At 44.1% G+C, this 23,709-nt stretch overlaps 1 protein-coding gene across 4 annotated transcripts in view; it reads left to right on the top strand.

Annotated features, from left to right (window-relative positions):
- ATRN (attractin) overlaps positions 1-22,941 on the top strand; it is a 159,916-nt gene extending 136,975 nt beyond the window's left edge. The window contains exons 26-30 of one of the 4 annotated variants that reach the window (XM_060613532.3): positions 8,671-8,749; positions 10,990-11,097; positions 16,013-16,127; positions 18,428-18,572; positions 19,667-22,941. In XM_060613532.3, the coding sequence (XP_060469515.2) occupies positions 8,671-8,749; positions 10,990-11,097; positions 16,013-16,127; positions 18,428-18,552 (427 nt within the window). In that variant the 3' untranslated portion in view covers positions 18,553-18,572; positions 19,667-22,941. Of the gene's footprint in view, positions 1-8,670; positions 8,750-10,989; positions 11,098-16,012; positions 16,128-18,427 lie in introns of all 4 variants that reach the window. The other 3 variants (XM_060613525.3, XM_060613551.3, XM_060613515.3) reach the window with 3 other exon arrangements.
- Positions 22,942-23,709: the final 768 nt, after the last annotated feature.

Raw genomic sequence — 23,709 nt, 5'->3', positions numbered from 1 at the left:
GCAGAGCATGTTGCTGGGCAGGCTGTACTGTTAGTTTGTCTCCTGAGTGAAAGGGCCACCATCCTGCCTGGCCCGCCCGGCCCCAGGCCCAGGGCTCACTGCCTCAGCTGCTGTCTCCCACTGCTTAGCACAAACACAGAATGGAGAAGAAGCCGCCTGTTGTGGCCACGCTGACTGTAGCTCCCCTTGAACACTGTGGCAGTTCCCTTCCCTCCTTGTATCCATTGGCTGTGGGCTCCAGCACATTTTTATTTTGTTTGGGTTTGTTTGTTTGTTTAAATTTTTTAGAATCTCTGTTTAAAGCAATTTTACAGATATGACAAAATTGAGAAGAAAGTACAGAGATTTCCCGTATCTCCCTGCCCCCACACAAGCATAGCCTCTCCCCCATCATCAACATCACTCCCCAGAATTGTACATTTTTTACCGAGGATGAACCTACACTGACACATCATGATCCTCCAAAGCCCATAGTTGACCTTAGGGGTCACTCTTGGTGTTGTATATTCTATAGGTTTGGGCAAATACATAATGACATATATCCAGTCTCCTAATACCCTATGGAGTGTTTTCACTGCCCTTAAAAATCCTTGTACTAGAAACCTTTTTTGCTTTTCAGCCCTCCCTGTTCTGACTTCCATCACCACACTCCATCTAAATTTGTGTGTGTGTGGAGGGCAGCAAGAGCACCTCTATTGCCACATCCCAGAGATGCTTTTTAGTTGTCATCTTCTTGATTCTCATCAGTATCAAGGAGCTGACCACCCGTCATTGAGACTCTGCTGGCCTTCTCTGACCCCAGACTGCTCTGAGGCCACTCTTTTGTTGAACTTTTCTGTCAGCTTCTCACTGTCGATGTTCTCCCAGAGCTTGACCCTGGCCATCTTCTCATTCTGTATTCCGATTGAACTCTGCCGTCCCGTCTGTGGCATAACACTCCCAGAAGTGAACTTTTTGGTCCTTCCTCACCGTCTGCCCTGCTGCCGCTTCCGAGTGACTTGTCTCCCATGCACCAGGCACTCCCTCACCACACCCCCCGCAGTCAGAGCCCCTCTACGGTCCACACAAAATCCGAGGAGACCTTGGAAATGAATCCATGTACCTCTGTTCCCTTATACTCTGTGGCTTCTCATTGTATCTAAACTAACCCAGGTCAACTGACCTTTGCTCACATCTCCATATTCATCTTATGCTACTCTCCTCTGCAGTCCCACTGCATGAGCCATCTTCCGATTTTTCACAAGCACCAGGCTCCTTTCCTACCTCACAGTACTTGCACGTGGTTTTCCTTTTTTCCTGGAAAATGCTTGCTTGCTTCTCCCTACCCTTCATCTCTATAGTTTTACTCATTGCTTGGTTTTTCCAGACAACATCCAATTCTCTGACACCAACTCGGTGTCCTGCAGGTCTGTTCAGTTCTGACACCACCTGGAGTTGGCACAGACCCCACCGGTTAAGGGCTCAGTCTGCCGGGACTGCACCCACTTCAGATGTCAACCACGAATGGGTCCTCAGGCTGCCCATGCTTCTGCCTGGCCAACTACAAATTCGGGGGTTCCTGTGACCCTCCCCACATTTGACAGTTTGCCAGAATGACTCACAGAACTCAGAAAAAGCACAGCACTTAAAATTACAGTTATTGGAAAGAATGTAACTCAGGAACAGCCAAATTGAAGAGATTCATAGGGCAGGTTATAGGTTATATGCCCAGCTTCCACTCCCTCTCTGGGCATGCCCCCCTCCCAGCACATGAACATATGTGTTCACCAACCCAAAAGCTCCCTCAAACTTCATGGCTCCTCATTTCTTTCAAGGTTCCATTACAGAGACGTGATTAATGAACTCAGTGTCTAGCCATCTCCCCTCCCCTCTGGTTGTTGGGTGGGGATGCAGCAGGGAGGGCACTGAACATTCTAGCTCTCTAATCATGTGATTGGTTTTTCTGGTGACCAGCCTCCATCCTGAAGCTATTTGGGTCCCTCCCTCCCATGAGTCATTCATTAGGATACAAAGGACCCTCCTGAATTACATTTCAATAAACCTGTTCTAAAAAAAAAAACAGCTCATTCAGACCCAGAGACCCTGTCATTTTTTAAATTTTACCTAAAACTGTGTAAATCAGTTTGGACAAAAAAAAATATTAAAGATATATATATATTTTTAAATTTTTAATCAAATTTAAAAGCAGCTCATTCCTTTTTAATACTGAGAGATATTTTGGGACACCTGGGTGGCTTAGTCGGTTAAGCGTCTGACTTCAGCTCAGGTCATGATCTCACGGTTCATGAGTTCAAGCCCCGAGTCGGGCTCTGGGCTGACAGCTCAGAACCCTCTTCAGATTCTGTGTCTCCCTCTGTCTACCCCTCCACTGCTTGCACTCTGTCTCTTGCATCGTCTCAAAAATAAATAAACATTAAAAAAATTATTTTTAATACTGAGTGATATTTTATGTAAAGATCAACCACAATTTATTTCTTCACTTCTTGATGGAGATGGACATTTGGGCTGTTTCCAGTTTTTGGCTATTGTAAATAAAGCTGTTGTGAACATTTGTCTAAAAAAGTGGGGAGGGGGACACTCCTGTCACTCAGAAAATTTTAAGAATTTTAGGACCTCTGTGCCAGGAACTTAGGACAGAGACCAAATAAATACATTTTTTATTATACTACACTCATCCTTCAAAACTTGGCACAGCATCACTTCCTCCAGGATTTCATCCCAGAGCCCCAGAACTAAATGGTCTTCCCTTATTCTCTCCCATAGAACAATACTGTTTTTCATCGTGGTCCTTCTCACAGTTTTTTACTTGCTTCATATCTGTGTCCACAGTTAGACTCTTAAGCTTCAAGAGAGCAGAGACGCTGTCTCTCATCCCTGCACACACACACACACACACACACACCTTCAGTACCTAGTAAGTACACAGTCATTTGCAAATATATGTGGAAAGTAAACTAAGCCTTCAGGAGAACTGCAGAGTCTTGAGGAACCATAGGCACCAGCCTCTCTGAGGGAAGAAAGCTACTGGTGCTGGTTGATGGCACACTTTGAAGGGATGGAGAGGCTGCATGCTAATTCAGTAGCTCCAGTTAGCAGGTGTATTCTTGGAACATGTGTACAGAATGAGATGACCCTGCTGCTAAGCACCAGCCCAATGAGGAGCAGTCTCTTCTGCTGCCTGGTGGAAGACTGAATGACACCATCAGAATTGACTGGGGACATCTTTAGAGACCATGGAATCTTGTCTAGTAAACAAGGACAGATGGTGTTGTTGTCACTCCTACCTTTTGAAAGGGAACCTTTGGAAAAGAATCCAGAACTTTGTTTATTTCTGAGTTTTGCTTTAAGAACTAGGAATGATGATGATCTTTTAACTGAGAATAGATTCCTTTTTGAGCATGGGGAAGAAAATATTTTCCTCAAGCAAGTTAACCAGGTCCCAAAGGAGCTACATGAAAATAAGGGGGAAAGAAAGGTATCCAAACGATCCTAAGCACTCTGAAAAATAGCTCAGATAACACAGAAGAGAAGTAGATCAGGATGTTGTGGGGGCGCTCAGTGATTCAAGTGAGAAAATCAGTGTAAGTTGAGTTAGGCAAAATATTTCCAGACTCAGGCACAGTGACATAAACTCTAGATTGTGACAAATCCATTAAACCCTCTTTATGTCTTAATTAGATGCTAATCCAGACTCTAGTAGGAGCCTTGTGTATGAAGAGGGGAATAATAAGACCCACTTGCTTGCTCTGGGAATTAGATGAGGTCATGTGTGTGAAAGGGCTTTGTATCGGGGAATGAGTGCTAGAGTGGTTAGGACGACAACTGGTAGTAGTAAGAAGAGCCCCACTAACACTCTGTGGAAGTCTTTGTGGCTGGAGTCACGGGTGCCAGGGCAGCATCTGAGTGAGGTTAAAAAGGAGAAATAAATGACATCACATCACCTGGCCAAAAGGAGAGCACATAATGGGAATTTCTGATGTAGGCAGGATACAATGTACTTGTAAAACGTAATTATCTGAACTTCTGCTAGACCCTTGCCAGATTGACAACAGACATTTTGGCAAATCCATTTCATGTTCCAGAAGATAGAAGTGATCGTGGGTTCCTGCCGCTCTGGATCTAATTCTGACCAGAATGATGAGTGTAAAATCGCAGGAACATGGGAAGAAGCAGTGGTATCTCTGCTTTCAGGTTAGCTTGGAGGTCAAAGCCAGGCCAAGAAATGCATACATAGTTTTAGAAAAGCCAGACTTGTAAGGGCAGGAAAACATAACCATTAGTTAATAGTCATGCCATGCCCTCTGGATGGAAAGTTCAAGATGCTCTCAAAAATGTCATTCTAGGGGTGCCTGGGTGGCTCAGTCGGTTAAGCATCCATCTTCACAGGTCATGATCTCACAGTTTGTGAGTTCGAGCCCCGCATCGGGCTCTGTGCTGACAGCTCGGACCCGGAAGCCTGCTTCAGATTCTGTGTCTTTCTCTCTCTGTTCCTCCTCCACTCACACTCTGTCTCTCTCTCAAAAACAAAGCTTAAAAAAAAATGTCACTCTAGCTGCACAATTAAAATTAAGCTGGTGAGAAAACAGAGAGATGCCCCAAAAGCTGAGCTCTCACACAAATTGTGAGTTTTCTGAAGACCTATATAAAAGATAGAAAGAAAAACCTAGAATTAAGAAATGGATTTTTTTTAGAATAGTCTCAGGAAAGTGCAAACCTTGGATAAGCAGGAGCAGGTTTAGGATAAAAAGACAAAAGGATTCTTGTTTTCTCCTCAGGTACAATGCAGGCTGGAAGTAAGAGACTCAGCCTAGGGCTAGTGTCCTAGGTTTGAAACGAGAAATACACTTTGATGATCTTTGAGTGACATTGGCAAAATGTTAATAACTCCCAAGGATAAGTAATAGACACAAAGGAATTCACTAGATCATTCCCTCTACTTGTGTGTATGTTTGAAAATTTTCATGGTATAATGTTTCTTTAAAATTACATTTGCGGGGCGCCTGGGTGGCGCAGTCGGTTAAGCGTCCGACTTCAGCCAGGTCACGATCTCACGGTCCGTGAGTTCGAGCCCCGCGTCGGGCTCTGGGCTGATGGCTCGGAGCCTGGAGCCTGTTTCCGATTCTGTGTCTCCCTCTCTCTCTGTCCCTCCCCCGTTCATGCTCTGTCTCTCTCTGTCCCAAAAATAAAATAAACGTTGAAAAAAAAAATTAAAAAAAAAAAAAAATAAAATTACATTTGCATAGAAAAATCTGGGAGACAGTTAATAAGAGAGACTGCAGTAGGGTGAAGACTGAGTTACAGCACCACCAGTACATAAGTTAACGGAAGGAAGAAAAGAAAGGAGGTGTATCAGCGAGCGCCACGTTTTTTGAAATAACTGGAATTTTTGTTGTTGTATTGCCCTGGGAGAAATCATGCACATACCAGCTTTGAGGGACAATCGCTGTGAATTGGTATGCTGTTTGTGTCGCTTCTTAGAAAAGCTGGAACTGGTGGAAGGAACTGGGTTTTTGGTGTTTTTAACAAGTGTCCGTTGAAGACAGAAGCCCCACCTAGGCCTAGGGGGACAGGGGACACTGAGCTGCATGGTTTACACCTCTGGCTTGAGGGTAGTCCCAGGAGAGGCCTCTGAGTGGTACCAGGGTGCTCACCTCTGAGGACAGCCCTGTACTCCGCTACATCAGTAGGGTCTTGGCCAACTTGGAAACTGTTCTCATTCGCTTCTTGCCCTTACATGTGGATATGCTGCCTCCTTGTGTTTCTATTAGAATAAAAATGTAAAAAAAAAAGCATTGTGCATGGAAACCAAGAAAGACGGGTCACTCTTCTCAGACTCCCTTACTGCTTCTTCCTCTTCTCCCCAACTTCTCAATAGTGGGGTGCCCCCCCCAGGACATTTTTCTGTATTTGTATTCACTCCCTGGGTGATCTCATCCAGATTTATTACTTCAAATACAATATGCAGGTGACCTTCGAACAACACAGGTTTGAACTGTGCAGGTCCACTTATACATAGATTTTTTTTAAAACAAATACGGTGCAGTAAATGTAATTTATCTTTCTTTTTTTAATATTTATTTATTTATTTTGAGGGGCGCCTGGGTGGCTCAGTCGGTTAAGCATCCAACTTCAGCTCAGGTCATGATCTCACAGTCTGTGACTTCGAGCCCCATGTCGGGCTCTGTGCTGACAGCTCAGAGCCCTGGAGCCTGCTTCCGATTCTGTGTCTCCCTCTCTCTCTCTGCCCCTCCCCTGCTCATGCTCAGTCTGTCTCTGTCTCAAAAATAAATAAAACATTAAAAAAAATTTTTTTTAAATATTTCTTTATTTATTTTGAAACAGAGAGCACGCGAGTCAGGGAGGGACAGAGAGAAAGGGAGAGAGAATCCCAAGCAGGCTCCACACCATCAGCACAGAGCCTGACCTGGGGCTCAATCTCACGAACCACGAAATCATGACCTGAGCCAAAATCAAGAGGCAGATGCTTAATTGACTCAGCCACCCAGGCGCCCCTTATGATTTTCTTAATATTTTGTTCTCCATACCTTACTTTATGGTAAGAATACAGCATATAATACATATGTATATAATACATATACAAAATATGAGTTAATCAGCTGTTTATGATGTCAGTAAGGCTTCCTGTCAGTAGTAGACTATTAGTAGTTAAGTTTTGGAGGAGTCATAATTTATACGTGGATTTTTGACTCTGTGGGAGGTCAGCCCCCCTAACCCTCGTGTTGTTCAAGGGTTAACTATATACTGATGACTCCAAATGCCATCTCCAGGCCAGACCTGGCACCCAGCCTTCAGACTCCTATATCTGCCCACATCATCTCCCTTTGGTGACTAGGCAGATTCTCAGAATTCAGACTGCTGTCCTGGACCTGCCCCACCCAGAGCCTTCCCTGTTTAAGTTGATGGCAAGCTTCTGAGGCCAAAATCTCTGACTTCTCTGTTCCATACCCTACATCTAGCACATCAGGAAATTCTGTTGTCTCAACCTTCCAATTACGTCAAGATTTCCAGAGTGCTTTTCACACTCCTGTTACCAGAGCCTAGCTTGAGCCACCATCATCTCTCCTAGACTGCTGGGCTCCCTGTTTCTACCGTCGCTGCCCTATTGGTCTCCTCAGCATAAGTTAAATCATGATACTTCTCCACTCAAATGCCTGCAGGCCTTCCATGGTCTGCGTCTCCTTACTTCTTTGCCTTTATCTGTGACCTGACTCCCCCTATCCCAGCCATGGTGGCATCCTCAGGTTCCTCAAGCAGCCCTAGGTATGTCCTTACCTCTGGGTGTGTGCATGGCTGAGCCCATCACCCAGGCCTGTTTCTGGAGACATCCCCTGAGCCACCCCCCACACCTCCTCCAAGTCTTGCTCAGATGTCACCTCCTCAAGAAGTAAGGCTCACCCACTCTGACCATACTGCTTTATCGTGCCATTGTCACTCCCGAACCCCCTTGTCCTGAACCCTCTTTTTATTTCTGTCTCATTTACTACCTTCTAACATGCTCTGTAATTTGCTTATTTATTTTGTTTACTTTTTAGCTCCTCCTGACAGAATGTAAACTCCATGGGAACACCAGTCTTTTGTTCAGTTCATCACTGTATTTTGTGGGCCCAGAACAGGCCCTATCTCAATAAAGTATTGATTAAAGGGTAAATAGAGACTGTCAGGGAGGAGGAACAGACCAGCAGTGTCAGGACAGCCAAGGTGCCCAGCAAGACAGGAACTGAAGGCTCTCGCCTGAATGATGACTCTGGAAGCCCCTTCTCTCTAGTCAGGGAATCCATTGGAAGGGTCTTCCCTCATTCATGTCAGGGCAGTGGTGGGCTGCGGGAGCCTTGAGGTTTCTACTTGAGAGAGGGTGGAAGTTCAGTCATCCTCACACCTCAGAGTGCCCTTCTCCAGCCGGCCTGAGGGGCCTGCCTCCGGCCCACACTTGGGTACTTGGAAGCCGACCCCATGCTACAAATGCCTTGTGTTTGCAGATGACAGAAGTCACTCATTCTCTCTGCTGTCAGGGTAGCTTTTCAAACCTTCCACACTTGGTTTACAGATGAGAGAACATTGAAAGCATTTGCAGTTACAAGACCACTGGGAGGTATTCTCTGCTAATACTTTTGAGAAAGTGGTCGGTTTGAGGTTGACTTTATTTTATAAAAATTATATGAATTTATTTTATAAAACTATAGTTGAATATATTATTATATAGAAGATTATTTCTTGTGTATTTACCTCTTCCTTATGAAAAGCTGGTTGTTACTGTAATAATTAACTTTTCTCATTTTGTTAGACTTTATCAGTAAAGGCTTGCCAATTCAGTTAAATGGCATGCTTGTCGTTCATTATTATTATCCTAGAACTGTTTTTCTTATTTGGGATGAGCCATGACTGGTCATTCCAATAAAAAACCCAGTGGGAGGTTGCAGCTCTCTCCCGGTGCCTTGTGGGGACAGTACTGTCCTGATGTAGGACAGGAAGCTCAGCTTCTGAGAGTCTTCTCACACTGGCTTCCTGTGAACCAGGACATGGTTGTGATGAATCATCAGAAAGGTGCTTGGAATTGGTTTTGGGAGGGCACTCCCTGCCTGACCTGCAGTGTGGGTGACAGTGCTGATTCTGGGGGCTGGGATAATAACTCAGTACTTTCCTTTCTCACAGTTGTTTCCTCTCTTTGCTCCTGGTGGCTGCTGTGGTTTGGAAGATCAAACAAAGTTGTTGGGCCTCCAGGCGTAGAGAGGTAAGCCTCAGTGGATGGTTCGCGAATGCCTGTAAGAGCTTCTTCCTTTCTGTTCCTCTAAAGCAAGTCAGTTTTAGCTATTTAGTGATAATTGAAAGACATACTGTAGGGGGAGTAGTGCTGCCCTTTCCGCAAAATGTGGTCAGTAGATTTCAGTTAGTGCTATACAGAGTATAATTAATTCTGCACCACGTGCTTTTAACTTTCTAAAAGGAAACTCTAATATTGACTTGCAGATTTCAGTTCTACCCATATTCTACCGGCACTCTGTCCTTAACTCAGGCAGGAGTTCTGAGGGCTCAGTAGCAGAGCCTTTCACAAGAACAAAAGTAAAATTAATGAGCTAAGCATCTCAGAAATATCTCTTCACTCAAGGAAAGATAAATCAGTGTCTGGTCTAGTTAAGTTTTTGCTTGAGTTTTATTTTTTAGTGAGTCTTGATTTATTTCTAGTGCTGTGTTCCAAAAGAAATACCAATAAGTCAAGGAAATATTTATAATTGACAAATCAACTAAGTAAACTTGGTTAAAAACTACAGCATAAGATCTTTGTTTATCATAACTTTCACTGATATTATTTGCCTTCTAGTCATCCTGTCTATTGCATCGTTGCTAATGGAAGGGCACTGAGATCCAGACTGACATACGCTCCTTGATTTTCTGTATCTACTCATGCCCTTTTCTACATAAAAATTGATCTGGGGGCACCTGGGTGACTCAGTCGATAGAGCGTTCAACTCTTGATTTCGGCTCAGGTCATGATCCCAGGGTTGTAGGATCAAGCCCCACGTCAGGCTCCGTGTTGAGTATGGAACCTGCTTGGGATTCTCTCTCTCTCTCTCTCTCTCTCTCTCTCTCTCTCTCTCTCTCTCTCCCCCTCTCTCCCTCCCTCCCTCCCTCCCTCCCTCTCTCTCTCCTTCTCTTTCTCCCCTACTTGTGCGCTCTCTCTTTAAAATAAAAAATTAATTGTATTAAAAATTGATCTGTAGACAAGACTTAGAAGAGAACAGGAATGTGTGAAATCAAAACTCATAGGCATGCAGCACTGTTCACTGAACATTAGTGTCTGTAATGAGGTTAGCATAGGCTCCAGGATATGGGCCTCTTCCTGGGGGCAGTGACCGCTTTTCTGACTCATGTAAAGGTGTTGTTATCATATAGATAATGTTGCATCCTTTTAATTATCATTTTTAAAATTCAGTGGGTAACATATTCAGAGGGATTTTTTTAATAGCTGTGTTACTAAGACATCTTAAAATCCTGATGAATTATACAGTGTTCTGAAAAAATGTAAGTTATCCAAATGGAGTAAGAAAGAAAGAAATGGGAAGCCTCAATAAACCAGTGGCCAGGGAAGGAATTGAAAACTTGTCAAAATATTACTCTCTCCACAGAGGGCATTACCCAGGGATTTTTAGTTTGAGGTGAGCTTATGTAAGTAATACTAGTCTATTTTTTCCTTGAGTGCTTATGAGAATTACTTATTTCCAAAAGACATAAACTGTTCCCAAGTAAGGGAAAAGTTGGAAAGCTTAAAAGAGCCCTAACTCATTATATGCATAGAAAAGGCCAGTCATATAATGACTGTAGGTGCAGCAGTCTAATTGACCAGTGTAATAAAAGGATCATTTCATACCAGAAAACCTACTGGAATACGTTATATCAGTGGGTAAATATAGAACCTAAATTTGTAGTTGTGGCCAAATAATCATGTCATCTTTTATTGAAATTCAACACCCATTCCTAGTTTAAAAACAAAACTCTTAGTAAACTCAAAAATATTGCCTCCTTGTTAACACTAGAAAGGATATCCAGATAACCAACATCACTCGTGATAAGAAAATATTAGAAGTTATGCCAGTAAAATCCAGACAAGTTTGTTACAATAAGAGCTGACATTTGAACATTTCTAAATTCCAGCCACTGCTCTCAGCGGTTTTATATAGATTAATTAATTTACTCCTCACAACAATCCTATGAAATAGTTACTGACCCTAGTGCTCTCTCACAGATGAGGAAACTGAGGCTCAGAGAGGCAGAATAACTTACCCATCATCGCACAGTTGTACTCATGTTCTCTAATACCTGGTCTGTGTCCAGGTTTCTCCAGCTGTCTCAAAAGATATCATTTTGGACTTGATTTATTTGAACCAGGGAGGATGAGGTACTTCTAATCTGTGGTATTCTCTAATAAAATCCCTTAGTTCTCGGTGCATTAATGCTTGCTATGTTGACCAATAGCAACTTCTTCGAGAGATGCAACAGATGGCCAGTCGCCCTTTTGCCTCCGTAAACGTTGCCTTGGAAACAGATGAAGAGCCTCCTGATCTTATTGGGGGGAGCATAAAGGTGAGAATGTGATTCAGAAGTCCTGAAAACCTGTCCAAACTTATGCTTTTAAGTCTGGGAAACCACAGAGAACAAGAGCCTTATTCTGTTGCCTCTTATGTTTCTCTCTCTCTCTCTCTCTCTCTTTAACAATAAGGTGACACACTGATGTTGTCAGGTACTCTTTTGCTTTCATTTTTCAGTTTTTCATTCATGCCATTAAGTATTCTCATGTTCGAGGGATTTTAAAATATAAATGATTTGTCTCATATTCTTGGAAGTATCCTGTGGCACAATACTTTAAAACTTGTATTAGAAAAGAATAAAATTGAACCATTGTTTTTTATTAGTTTAGGAAATTTTCTTAAAGGGGCAAAAATCATTAATTCACTATGCATTCCATGGAATGTAAATATTACTGACCTCTCCAAAAAAAAAAAAGAAAAAGTTGTGAAGAAAGTGATAAAAGTTTCTCTTGACAAAATGATGAAATATTTCAGATATTCTGGGGAAGTAGTTATAGATCCTAAATTTTCAAATACTTATTAAAGCATTACTGAGCTCATAGGAAGTGGGTGAAATTCCCAGGGAATACTCTTGTATCCTTCCCCACAAAAAGAAGAAATCATGAACCAAAACCAGAACCAAATATGTTGTGAAGTGGTCCCAGATTGGTCACACACCATGACTGCCAGCTGAGGTAAGTGCATGTCCTCTCTGTGGGAAAACGTCCCCAATTCAGCCCTGTAGGATCCCCACAGATCAAGATCAAGCAATCAGAGATCACCAAGGACAAGAGAGACAAGCTAGCAGGAAAAGGAGTTAGCAGACACCGTGGACAGTGGGTTTAGACAGGACTTCACATGTTAGAGTAGGCCTCTAAAGAGTATAATATAGCTCTGTATGAAATGTTTAAAGACGTGAAAAGAGAATTATAAAGATGAGGACACCATGAGTCAAGAATGACCAGAACTGCAAAAGAACCAAATGGAACTGTCAGAGATGGAACATACAGGGGCACTGGCTGGCTCAGTCAGTACAGCATGTGACTCTTGATCTCGAGCTCGTGAGTTTGGGTCCCCTTTGGGTGTAGAGATTACTTAAAAATAAAAAATGAACTTTAAAAAAAAGGAAATGGAGGTGCCTGGGTGGGTCAGTCAGTTGAGCGTCCAACTTCAGCTCAGGTCCTGATCTTGTGGTTTATGGATTTAAGCCCCGGATTGGGCTCTGTGCTAATAGCTTAGAGCCTGGAGTCTGCTTTAGCTTCTATGTCTCCCTCTCTCTCTGCCTCTCCCCCACTCTCACTGTCTCTCTCTCAAAAATAAATAAAACACTTTTTTTAAAAAAGGAAATGGAACATATAGTGGTTAAAATTTTTTAAATGACTCAGTTTACATGTTAAACAGCATGTTAGACTCAAAGGAGAACTTTTGAACTGGAAGATGAATTTGCAGAAATTACACAGAATGCAAGACAGAAAGACCAGGAGATGGAAAATATAACAGATAATAAGAATATGGAGTATAGGGGTACCTGGGTGGCTTAGTTGGTTGTCTGACTCTTGGTTTCGGCTCAGGTCATGATCTTGTGACTTCGTGGGTTCAAGCCCCACGTGGGGCTCTGTGCTGACAGTATGGAACCTACTTGGGATTCTCTCTCTCCCTCCCTCTCTCCCCTACCCCCACTTATGCTGTCTCTGTCTCTCTCAAATAAATAAAGCGTAAAAAAAAAAAAGAATATAGAGGATAAAATGAGAAGACCTAATATATATATATATATATATATATATATATGGGATGATTGCCACAGTGTGGAACAATTGGAACCCATGGGCACTGGTAGTGGGGATGTGAAATGATGTAGCTGCTGTGAAAACCAGTATTGTTCTTTCTCCAAAAAATAAAAATAGAATTATCATATAATCTAGCAATTCCTCTTCTGGATATATACCTGCAAGAATTAAAAACTAAGCCTCAAAGATACATTTGTACACCCATGTTAATAGCAGCGTTATTCACAATAGCTAAAAGATGGAGCAGCCCTAGTGTCCATCAGTAGACAAGTGGGTGTGTAAAATGTGGTCTATACATACAATGGAATATTATACAGTCTTAAAAAGGAAGGTAATTCTCACACCTGCTACAACATGGGTGAACCTTAAGCAAAATAAGCCAGTCACAAAAAAAAAAAAAATACTGTATGATTCCACTTTTATAAGATGTATAGAGTAGTCAGGTCCATAGCAACAAAGTATAATGGCGGTTGTCAGGGGTTGGAGGGGAAGGGGGAATAGGGAGTCACTGTGTAATGGGTGTAGCGTTTCAGTTCTGCAAGATGAAAAGGCTTCTGGAGATGGATGGTGGTGATGGTTGCATAACAGCATCAGTCTACTTAATACCACTGAAGCATACACTTAAAAAGGGTTAAGATCCAGGATGCCTAGGCGGCTCAGTCAGTTAAGCATCCAACTCTTGATCTCAGCTCAAGTCTTGATCTCAGGGTCATGAAGTTCAAGCCCCACGTTGGGCTTCACTCTGGATGTGAAACTTACTTAATAAAAGGCGGCGGGGGGGGCGGGGGGTGTTAAGATGGTATATGTTATGTGTATTTTACCACATTAAAAAATAACTAGAGAAAAAAAAAGATACTTAAAGGAAATGACAAAGTGCCAGCCTGTGACTTCTCATTAGTAACACCAGAAGCCAAAGGAACGTGGAAGAGTGTCTCCAAACAACATAAAGAGAACTGCTAACTTAGAATAGCGTGCCTGGCAACTTGGCCTTCCAAGAATGAGGATAGAATGAAGATCTCTTCCAATTAGAAGGAAAGCTGAGTTGGCCACCAAAAGTCCCGTACAAACGAAATGTCTAAAGGATGTGCTAGAAAAAAGGAAAATTTACCCCGGAGGGAAACTGAGGTATAAGAAGGAATTGTGAATAAGTGAAATGGTAAACATATACATGAATCTAAGCAAACATGATAAAATAACAATTTGTGGGATGTAAAAAAATAGACAAATCTTAAGTACTAAGCAGCACCATATGTCATATATCAACAGCATATGACCCAGTTGGTTGCTTCTTAAAACACTTTCTTGACTCTCCTTCCAGGACAGCACACTCTCACCTTCTAGCTGCTCTTTCTCAGTGTTCTTTGTTCAACCCTCTCCAACTCCCCACCTCTTTAACAGTGGTGCACATCCAGCTCAGTCTTTGGGCCTCCTCTCACTTCTTTTACACCAACTCCTTTGGTGACTGTTGTAGCCCTATTCGAGCTGCTATAACAAAACACCAGAGACTGGGTGTTGTAGAAACAAGAGAAATTTCTCACAATTCTCAAGGCTAGGAAGTCCAGGATCAAGGTGCTGGCAGATTCAGTGTCTGGTGAGAGCCCCCTTCCTAGTTCATAGATGGTGCCTTCTCACTCTGTTCTTACATGGTGGAAGGGGCTAGGGAATTCTCTAAGGTCCCTTTTATAAGGGCAGTAATCAATCACCTCTGAAAGTCCCCACCTCCAAATATTGTATTGGGCATTAAGATTTAACATACGAATTTTGGAAGGAGACAAACATTCAGACCACAGCAGTGATCTTTTCCATCGTGGGTTTATATTTAATACCATGATCTCTGCTTAGACCTCTTCTGTGAGCCTCTGATTCCTATATCCCATTGCTTACTCAGAGTTCCCACTTGGATATCTTAGCAGCCATCTCCGAGTTAACATGTCCAGAGCTGAGCTCTGGATGTTACTCCCCACACCTCTTCTCTTGCATATTGCCCCCAACTCAGTACATATCACCTCCATCATCCTAGCTGCTCAGACCAAAATCCTGGAGTTGTACTTGGGCCATGCTTCCTCTCATTCTCATTGGACAACCAGTCCATCAGCACATGTCTTTGGCTCTGTCGTCAACTACTGAGCATACCTCCACTGTTGTCACTGCCCTTTCACCCACCCCATCCTTCCCTGTGCTGCAGCCACCATAGTTCTGGAAGTTATTTTCTTCAACCAAATTGAAGAAATGAATGGCATATTTGGGATATGACGGGCAGAATTCCGAAGATGGCCTCCAAGATTCCCATCTCATGGTTTTTCAATCAGACACTACTCTAGGTACTGTTACGAAGGGATTTTGTAGGAGTAATACAAATCCCAAGGTAGCTGAGACCATAAGATACTGAGGGAGTTTTTTCTGGCTGGTGGCAGGAGAGGAAACAAGAAAAGGACTTGGCATGCCACCACTGATCTGAAGCTGGAGGGGCCATGTGAGGAGACCTCTGGAAGAGTGATCCCCTCCAGATCACCAGCAAGGAAATGGCGACTTCAGACCTACAGCTGCAAGGAACTAGAATCTGCCAGCCACCTGAATGTTTTTTGAACAGATTCTTCCCTAGAGCCTCCAAATAAGAGCCAGTGCAGATGATAACTGGGCTTCCACCTTGTGAAGATAAGAGCTGAGATCCATGAGAACTTTGTGAGATAAGAGCTGAGAATTTTCCAGAACTGATGGAAGAGATGAATATACTTGTATCTCTAAGCAGGGAGCTCTAACAGAGCTCGCCCGAACTTCTGACCTACAAAACTGAGAGAATAAATAGGTGCTGTTGTAAGCAACTAAGTTAGTAATTTGTTACACAGCAGTAGAAACTAATACAGAGGGCATATTTAAAAATCACCTGTGGGGCACCTGGATGGCTCAGTCAGCTGAGCATCCAGCTCTTAATTTAGGCTCAGGTCATGATCTCACAGTTTCGTGAGTTCAAGCCCCGCATCGGGCTCTTGGCTGTCAGTGCGGAGTCTGCTTGAGATCCTCTCTCTACACCCTCTCTGTCTCTCTCAAATAAACTTAAAAAATAGATAAAAATCACATGTGAAGGCTGCAGTATTAACACGTGAGAAACACCGTTTTAGTTAACTCTTTGTTTTCTTCCACCAGACTGTTCCCAAACCCATTGCTCTGGAACCGTGTTTTGGCAACAAAGCTGCTGTCCTCTCTGTGTTTGTGAGGCTGCCTCGAGGGCTCGGTGGAATCCCTCCTCCCGGGCAGTCAGGTGCGTATGAAGGCCAGTGACAAACCCGAGAAGTGTGAACTTGGGTGTAGAGGCGACAGTGAACAGTAGGCTCGTGCCTACCTCATGTCATTGTAAGGATTCGGCAAGATGATCCCATTGTGCCTGGTGTTCCCTAAACTGTCTTTCCTGAGGTCACAGTTCTTTCCCAGGGACGATCCCAGAGTTCCCTCCCTGCACCAGCTCCCTCAGCCTCTCTGTGGTGTTGATGCTTCCGGCCACACCTTCCCTTGCTGCAGTGTTTTGCTCAGCTCTGTCTCTGCCACCCCTCTCTTGTCTCTTTTTCCCTTACTCAGCCTTGAATGCAGGATGTCCCCCCTCCGTCCATGCATTCTTCCTCAGTCATCTTACCTACTCTCATGGCTCTCCTCCAAGCTGGACACTCTCAGATTGGTATTTCTAGCATGACTGCATTTCTTTTGCTTTTTCACTCTGTTTCAAATATAAGGCAGAAATAGCAATTATAACAACTTAAAGGAAGTTTTTAGAAATGTACTCATAATTGTACCATCCAACACCCAACTATGTTCATTGTCCTCTTTCCTTTCCAGCCCTGACCAGCAACTTTGTTGAAATGATTGTATAGATCTAATTTTTTCTTCTTCTTTTTTCATACAACTCATAAACATTTTTACAGATTACTACATAACATTTTACCAGTGTCTTCTATGCAATTCTATCAAGTATAAATCATAATTTCGATAAATATCCTCTTATCAAACACTGAGATATGGAATACAGTTTTGGAAAAATCGTGGAGTACTTTGGAGGGATGCCTCAGACAATATGCACAATATGTTTTACACAGCTTTTAATTGAAATGATGGGGGTCAGGGTTGCCTTAGCCAAAGAAAGCCTTATGTCTGTGATAAAGTGTGTCCCAGAATCCTTGCCCAGCCCCTGAGCTCCACAGCCCCCCAACTGTAGCTCTCAAATTCAGAGGCGCCTCCAGCCAAGCTTTCAAAATGGTTTCTGGGTCTTCATGAGGAAGGCCTTTAGGCATGATCAGGCCAGGATTTGTCATCTTCATAGGGTAACAGCTTGATTTGCCCTCACCTAGGGATGTGAGTTCAGCTCCTAACTCGGCTTTACCTGTGTTGAGGGTAGAATGACCCATTAACCTGAACTCTGGAGCGTGGTCTCCTGCTGCATCCCAGCTCAGCAGACTTGGCCTGTGCTCCCTAAGAGCAAGGCCCTGACTGCAGTAGGGAAGTGACAGGCTTGTAGTACTGTGGCCTTTTCTGCCCTGCCCTTTGCCTGATAGACCCCATCCTGTTCAACTCCTGATGAAAGCCTGCACACCACCTGAGACCCACCCCAAGTGAGCCCATCCCTGCAACCTCTTCTGTACTCCCAATTTTAGATGGCTCTTCCTCAGGACTCTGAGAGTACCCAGCTCTGCCTTTGCTAGAACAATGTCACTGCTGTGGATTCCCCAAGCGTGCCAGGCACATGCCTCCATTTTATAGGCTCAGTGAAGTGGAGTGACAAGTGGCACTCCCATGGCTCCTGAGAACCTCAGCGGAGCGCTGAGCCTGCACTGGCTTGTTCACATGCACGGGGAACCCAGCTCCCAGTACAAAAAGGAGAATGGAACCACTAGTCCCTAAAGCACAGGTGGTAGAGGTGGTGGGGTGATGAGCCAGGTACTGTTCTAAGATTTTTATGTGGATTCACTCAGTGACTCCTCACACAGGCCCTGTACTGCTATTGTCCCCATTTTGCAAATGAGGAAACTGAGGCATGGGGCGGTTAAAGAACCTTGCTTATTCCAAAGCCTGGCCCCAGAATGTGTCCTAACCTGTGCAATAGGATAGATACAAAAATAACCAGTGTTGCCTGAGTTATGTGGAATGAATCTGAATTTACTCAAAAAGAGTGCTGCTTTTTCTTGGCACCCTTTTTGGAGGCCAGCAGGAAAAATTTACCACTTAAAGCACGGCTGCAATCTTATTTAAATGCTCCAACTGCCAAGCAGAGTTCTTTGCTTCATTGATCTACTGAACAGCATGCTACATCTTTTGTGTAAAAAGTAGGGAGGGGAGAACAATATGTATTTGTATTTGCATCAGTAAATCCTGAAAGAATATATACAAACTAATGAAAGCAGAGCTCGGATGGAGGGAGGTGGGAGGCACAAAGCAGAAGGAAGACTTTTCCCTATATGCTTTACTTATTTGTTTATTGCACTCCAGGAATGTAAAAAAAAAATTTTTTTTTAATTATTTTCAAAAGCAAAGCAAGCTGCTCCTTAACACATGTTCACGGTGGGCTCTCCCCAGGTCTCGCAGTGGCCAGCGCCCTGGTGGACATTTCTCAGCAGATGCCAATAGTGTACAAAGAGAAGTCAGGAGCCGTGAGAAACCGGAAGCAGCAGCCCCCTGCGCAACCTGGGACCTGCATTTGAGGCTGGGCCAGGGACTCTCCGTGAGTGAGCGAGCCAGGTGTGGCGTGCCAGCGCCGTCTGCAGGGAGGGGGCAGGCGGGGAGATGCTGTGCGAAGCGGGCCGAAGACTGGAAACCCTCGAAACATCTGACTCCTCTGCATGTTCACAAGCTTTCTTTGCCGGTTTCTCCCATCTGTGCTCCAGCATCTAACCTTTTACTTTTGCATAGGACATCACTGATTTAATTGCAGGTCCAGGGGTGATCCAGTTGTTGCTGGAGGAGGCTGGGGTATAGAGCCAGTGAGGGAGCTGGGAATGACACTCAGGTTCACTTGTGGAAAACTGCTCTTGGGGCCGTCTCAACTTGCAAAAAACAAAAGATGTAGTGTTTACAAGTAGACATTCACCATCCGTCGTTCTTGAACGTGGTCTTTTAAAAATTAGTCAGATGAATGAATTTGTCCTCATCTGAAGCCTGCTATCTTTTTTAAAAGATGTGCTACTTATTCTTGCACGATGTAGGCAAATCTCTCTCTTCCAGGGAGTAGCTTTTTTCTAGTTGAGAATTAACAATGGTCTGGCTCTTTTGAATCATATCAAACTAAGGTAGAAGGGAGCTATTTTAAATGTCAAGGTCAGCAGTGTTACTTAGAATGTAAACTGATGTAGTAGGTAGTTTTCTATAGCAACTTGATTAATTTAGTCTTAATCCATTTGAAATTTTCTCCCTCTGTCTCTCTTTCTCTTCATCTCTGTCTCCCTTCTCTCTCTCTCTCTCTCTCTCTCACACACACACACACACACACACACACACACACACACACACACTAAGTGCCTAGACTTTAAATAGATCTAGCAATTGGAAAGTTAGTAAGCCTGTGTTTTTACATAATTGCATTCCTACATTCTTACAAAATTTAAATAGCTACCATTGGCAATCTGCTGTTTTTCTAAAATCTGATTTGCAGCCAGGGAAAGAATTTTCTCACCCCAGGGAACGTTTAACCTAGCAGCAGGGACTGAGAGGAAAGCGGAAGTGACCAAACTGTGAAAGCTCCTGTTTGTGTTGTCATCAAAAGGGGCCCTAAATAAGGTGTGGTTCTCGTGTGCCCCCTGCCCCTCTCCCCAACTCTAGGCCTGATGTTTGCTCCAGCCCTTCTGACCACTCCTGCCAGGACACCACAGAGGAAGGGACTCGTTCATGTTACACGTCTCCCTTGAACAGAAAAGAGCATGACAGCACTTGGGACCCCTGCACCTAAAAGCAACAGTGTGTTCCTGTAGCCTGCTGAAAGAATGTGGGTCATCCTCAGGCTGCTGTTGGAATCGCACGCCCAAAGCCTGGAGAAGGACCTGGGATTGTTTGCCCGTTCTTCTCCGGGAGAGGCTCAGCCCAGCTCTCCCATCCTCCTTCCCAGACCTGGGTGGTGGCTATGGGCGGGGCAGTGACCACTGTGGACGATGAAAAGCACATGGAGGAAATGGATGAGGAGGAATAACTATGCCAAGTGGAAAGTGACCAAATTTAAGTGGGGTAGGGCAGTCCTGCTCTTCTCCCCAGGCCACTGCCTGGGTGTCGTGTTGTCCCTGTGTATGGTGCTCTGTATTCTGGCATTATGCAGCAGCCTCCCCAGGTCTGTATTCTGCTTCAAAACTTTGGAGTTCTCTGACATTACCCCATAGGGATGGACCTTTAGACAACAAAATGCTCAAGTTTGTGAATTTGGAGAAATTAATACTCAAAAGGGCAAAGACTGCAGCATTTCACCTTTAAATGCAGTGCCTAGAGCAGGAGTGCTGTGTCTTCCCCAGCACCAACCCCTCACCCACGAAGAGCTGCCTGGAAAGATGTTTTCAAGGAAGTCGAACCATAAAACACTGTCTGATGCACAAAACACCTCTACTTTGAGACTTGTCTCTCAAAAAGCTGCTTCTTCACATCATTGGTAAAGAGCAGACAATTCTAGAAAGGACCCCTTCTCTTCCAAGCTTCCCACATCCCTGCTCCACACCACAGTACCCACAGAGCCTGCCACAGAGTGGCGCTTTACCCCTGCAATTGCCATGAGGCCTCTTGGCCAGAGAGAGGGAAGCCCCTGGAGAGGGACCTCCCGTAAGGAAAATCTTTGTTTGTTCGAAGGACCAGTGTTTCTTTGGCCAAAGAAGTCTCTTCCCCATGGGTTTCCAGGCCTTGAAATAACATGTACTGTGTCCCTTAGCCACCTGGATATTTTATTTTTTTCTAGAAGATAGTTTATTTTTTAAAAGGAGCAAGTGATGTTTAATTTTGCTCCAACAGTGGAGAAACAGCTGAATCCACCTGCTTCTCCTTTGCAGTCAAGAGCGAAGAACTTCCTCCAGACTCAGGCCAGAGGAAGGGAGTGGCAGGAGAAAGAGGCAGTCAGCTTAGGAGCCAGTTACCAGGAGGGAATCATCTGGAACTTCAGAGAAATGCCTGCGTGTCACAAGAGAGCCTGTATATAAGTTAAAATTGTCATGAAAACATCGATGTTGCACTTGTACATAATTATACAGTAGTGTCCAGAATGTTCAGAGTGTACATAAAACAAAAAACTATGTTAATGTATTTTTATTAAATGTAACGGTGTCTGAGTTTTACCTAGTATATTTTTGTGCCACATACTGAATATCCAAGTTTGAAGAAGTCCTCTCGTTGGGCCCTGATACATTGATAACAGAGCCAAAAAGGCACCCCCATCATGCCAGTGTGTCCAAACGCATCTGGTACTAATTGGACAACTCTAAAACAGAAATTGTCAGTACACAGAGGAGAAATCGGGCATTGAGCCCATTTAAACAGCATTGTGTGAGGAGACGCAAAGGCAGCAGGAAGGTCGCTGTCACTGTTGTTGGCTCTGCAAGTGCATCATGAATCTTTCTGTTAGCCTCTTGGTGCTGTGCTTGGCCAGCAATGACCCATCTTGTCCTGAGGACTGTTTCTCTTGGTCTAAGTTCAAAGACTATATCAGGTTTTCCAAAAAGGGGTTTTCCAGGATGTATCTGTTTGGTCTAAAATTTTAATGACCATTTCCCAGAACCATGGTTTCCTATACTGAAAACTGGGGGTGGGAGTAGGGTGGCTAGTTCATTGATAAATAGTTCCTGTTCCCTCCTGGAGAATTGCACAGCCCCTGGCCTCCTGTCTCCCCCTACTCCTGCACACACACAGTTTGGGGAGAAGTCTGCACTTCCTGTGAGATCACCTCTAAAAGGTGGGAGGAGTTGTGAGCTAACCTGGAAGAAAAGCAGCCCTGGACAGAAGACTGTCAGCAACAGGAAAATACCAGAACTTGTGTGGGTGAGGCCCAAAGTGCAATATTGCGGACACACCAGGAAGTCTGGGGCGGACGGATGAGAAGACCAGAGCACTATCGGTAGGAAAAAGACATGTTACCTTTTCAGTGCATCTCTGTCAACTCAATGGAGTGTATCTGGGGAGAGGGTGGAGACTCACTTCCTTGGGTGCTGGTGTCATTTTTGAGAACACCTTTGATCCTTTAGTTTCTAACATCCATCCACCCATTCAATGAATATTCACTAAGCACTAACTAACAACCTAAGCTAACACTAGGGCAGTGACCAAGATGGAAAAGAAGCTTTGTGGAATTAACAGCAAAACCCAGCTCAAGCCCCTCATCCCAAGAGACCTCTCCTCGTGGCAGTTCCTGTGAGAATTGGCCACCCTGAGGACAAACCCAGGAAGGCAGGGGTCTGTCCTCAGGCCGTGCACCAGCTCGCAGTCTGAAATGTTTGCCCAATTTACCAAACCACGAAAATCACCATGATGGCAGGCCCGCCAAGAGACATTTCCCCGGAATCGTTCAAACTCCTAAGCACCCTCACCTGCAGGGAGATGGTTTGAAGTGGAGAGGAAAACTGGCGCCTTCGCTTTCAAAGGCAATAATGGAATCGACTTTCAGTAACTGAAATTTGTGCACAAAACATTCTAAACACTAGTGAAGCCTGTTTTGTTGAACTAATTCTGGCTCTGGAAATGTTTTTGTTTTATAGGTATTTACGGTTATTGTTTTGGGGTTTTTTTTGTTTTTGTTTTTTTTTTTGTTTGTTTGTTTGGGTTTGGATTCAAGCTTAGTTTGTTAATATGTATAATTTAGCATCTATTGCACTCATGTAAATATGGAGTAAGTATTGTAAACTATTTCATTGCTGGGGACTGTGGGTGTTATACATACATTTAGGACTGCAATTTTTTGGTATTTTTTGTATTGTAAAATAACAGCTAATTTAAGCAGGAACAAGAGAATTAAGGGAGGTCTGTGCATTTTAAACACAAATGTGAAGAACTTGTATATAAACAGAAGTAAATACTATAATACAAACTTCCTTCTGAAATAAAAGTAGATCTGGTAAAAATGTGGTTTTTGCTCTGAGTGTTTAATTTTGAGTTTATTTCATTTATTTTTACAGTTTGGTCATTAGAACCTTAAGAAAAGGGAAACAATGTTTAAGATGGTTACCAGTGTTCAGACTGTCTCAGAGGCAGCACTTGGCATTCAGTGAAGGTAAAGGTGTAAAGTCAGCAGGGTGGGCACCTCAGGCACCTGTTGGGATGAAGGAGGACAGAGAGCCCCACACAGCTTGTGAGCAGACTCCCAACATCCCCACTGTAGCCTGTGTTGCCCTTGAAACAGCAGTGCTGGGGAGGGAGAATGGTGGGGGGAGCAGCTCTGCCCTGGCACGGGGCGGGTCTTGGGTTGGGCACAGCCCACGCGGAGGCCAGAGCCACCCAGCTGTCCTTGGTCTCTCACCTTCTCATTCTCTCGCGGGTTCCTGAATGTTTAGGTTTTCCAAACTGCTAAATCTCAGGTGTGCCGACAGGTTGAGGACTCCACAGCCACATTGTTGTCCTCGGTTTGAATTTTTGATGTTCTTCCCATCCACAAAGCTTTGTCTGTGAGTGCGGCTCCTGTGCTTGGGGCAGGGTCAGAACAGTGCACTTCGGCGCCCTGGTGTGGAATGCAGGAGCCCTAGAAGGATGAGATCAGCATAAGGGGAGTTGAGAACATCAGAACGTGGTTCAACATGGTTCACATAGGAGAGGGTGGGTGAGGCACCAGGCCCGGCCAGCCCACCAGAACTTGGGTCTGGGCTGGGGAGGTAAATGGTTGGGCTTGTGGCCAATGCCAGGTTGGAGAA

The sequence above is a fragment of the Panthera onca genome, chromosome A3 (assembly GCF_046562875.1).
Source record: "Panthera onca isolate mPanOnc1 chromosome A3, mPanOnc1 haplotype 2, whole genome shotgun sequence".
Taxonomy (NCBI): domain Eukaryota; kingdom Metazoa; phylum Chordata; class Mammalia; order Carnivora; family Felidae; genus Panthera; species Panthera onca.
The sequence above is the reverse complement of the archived record's forward strand: the minus strand, read 5'-3'. Positions and strand labels throughout refer to the sequence as shown.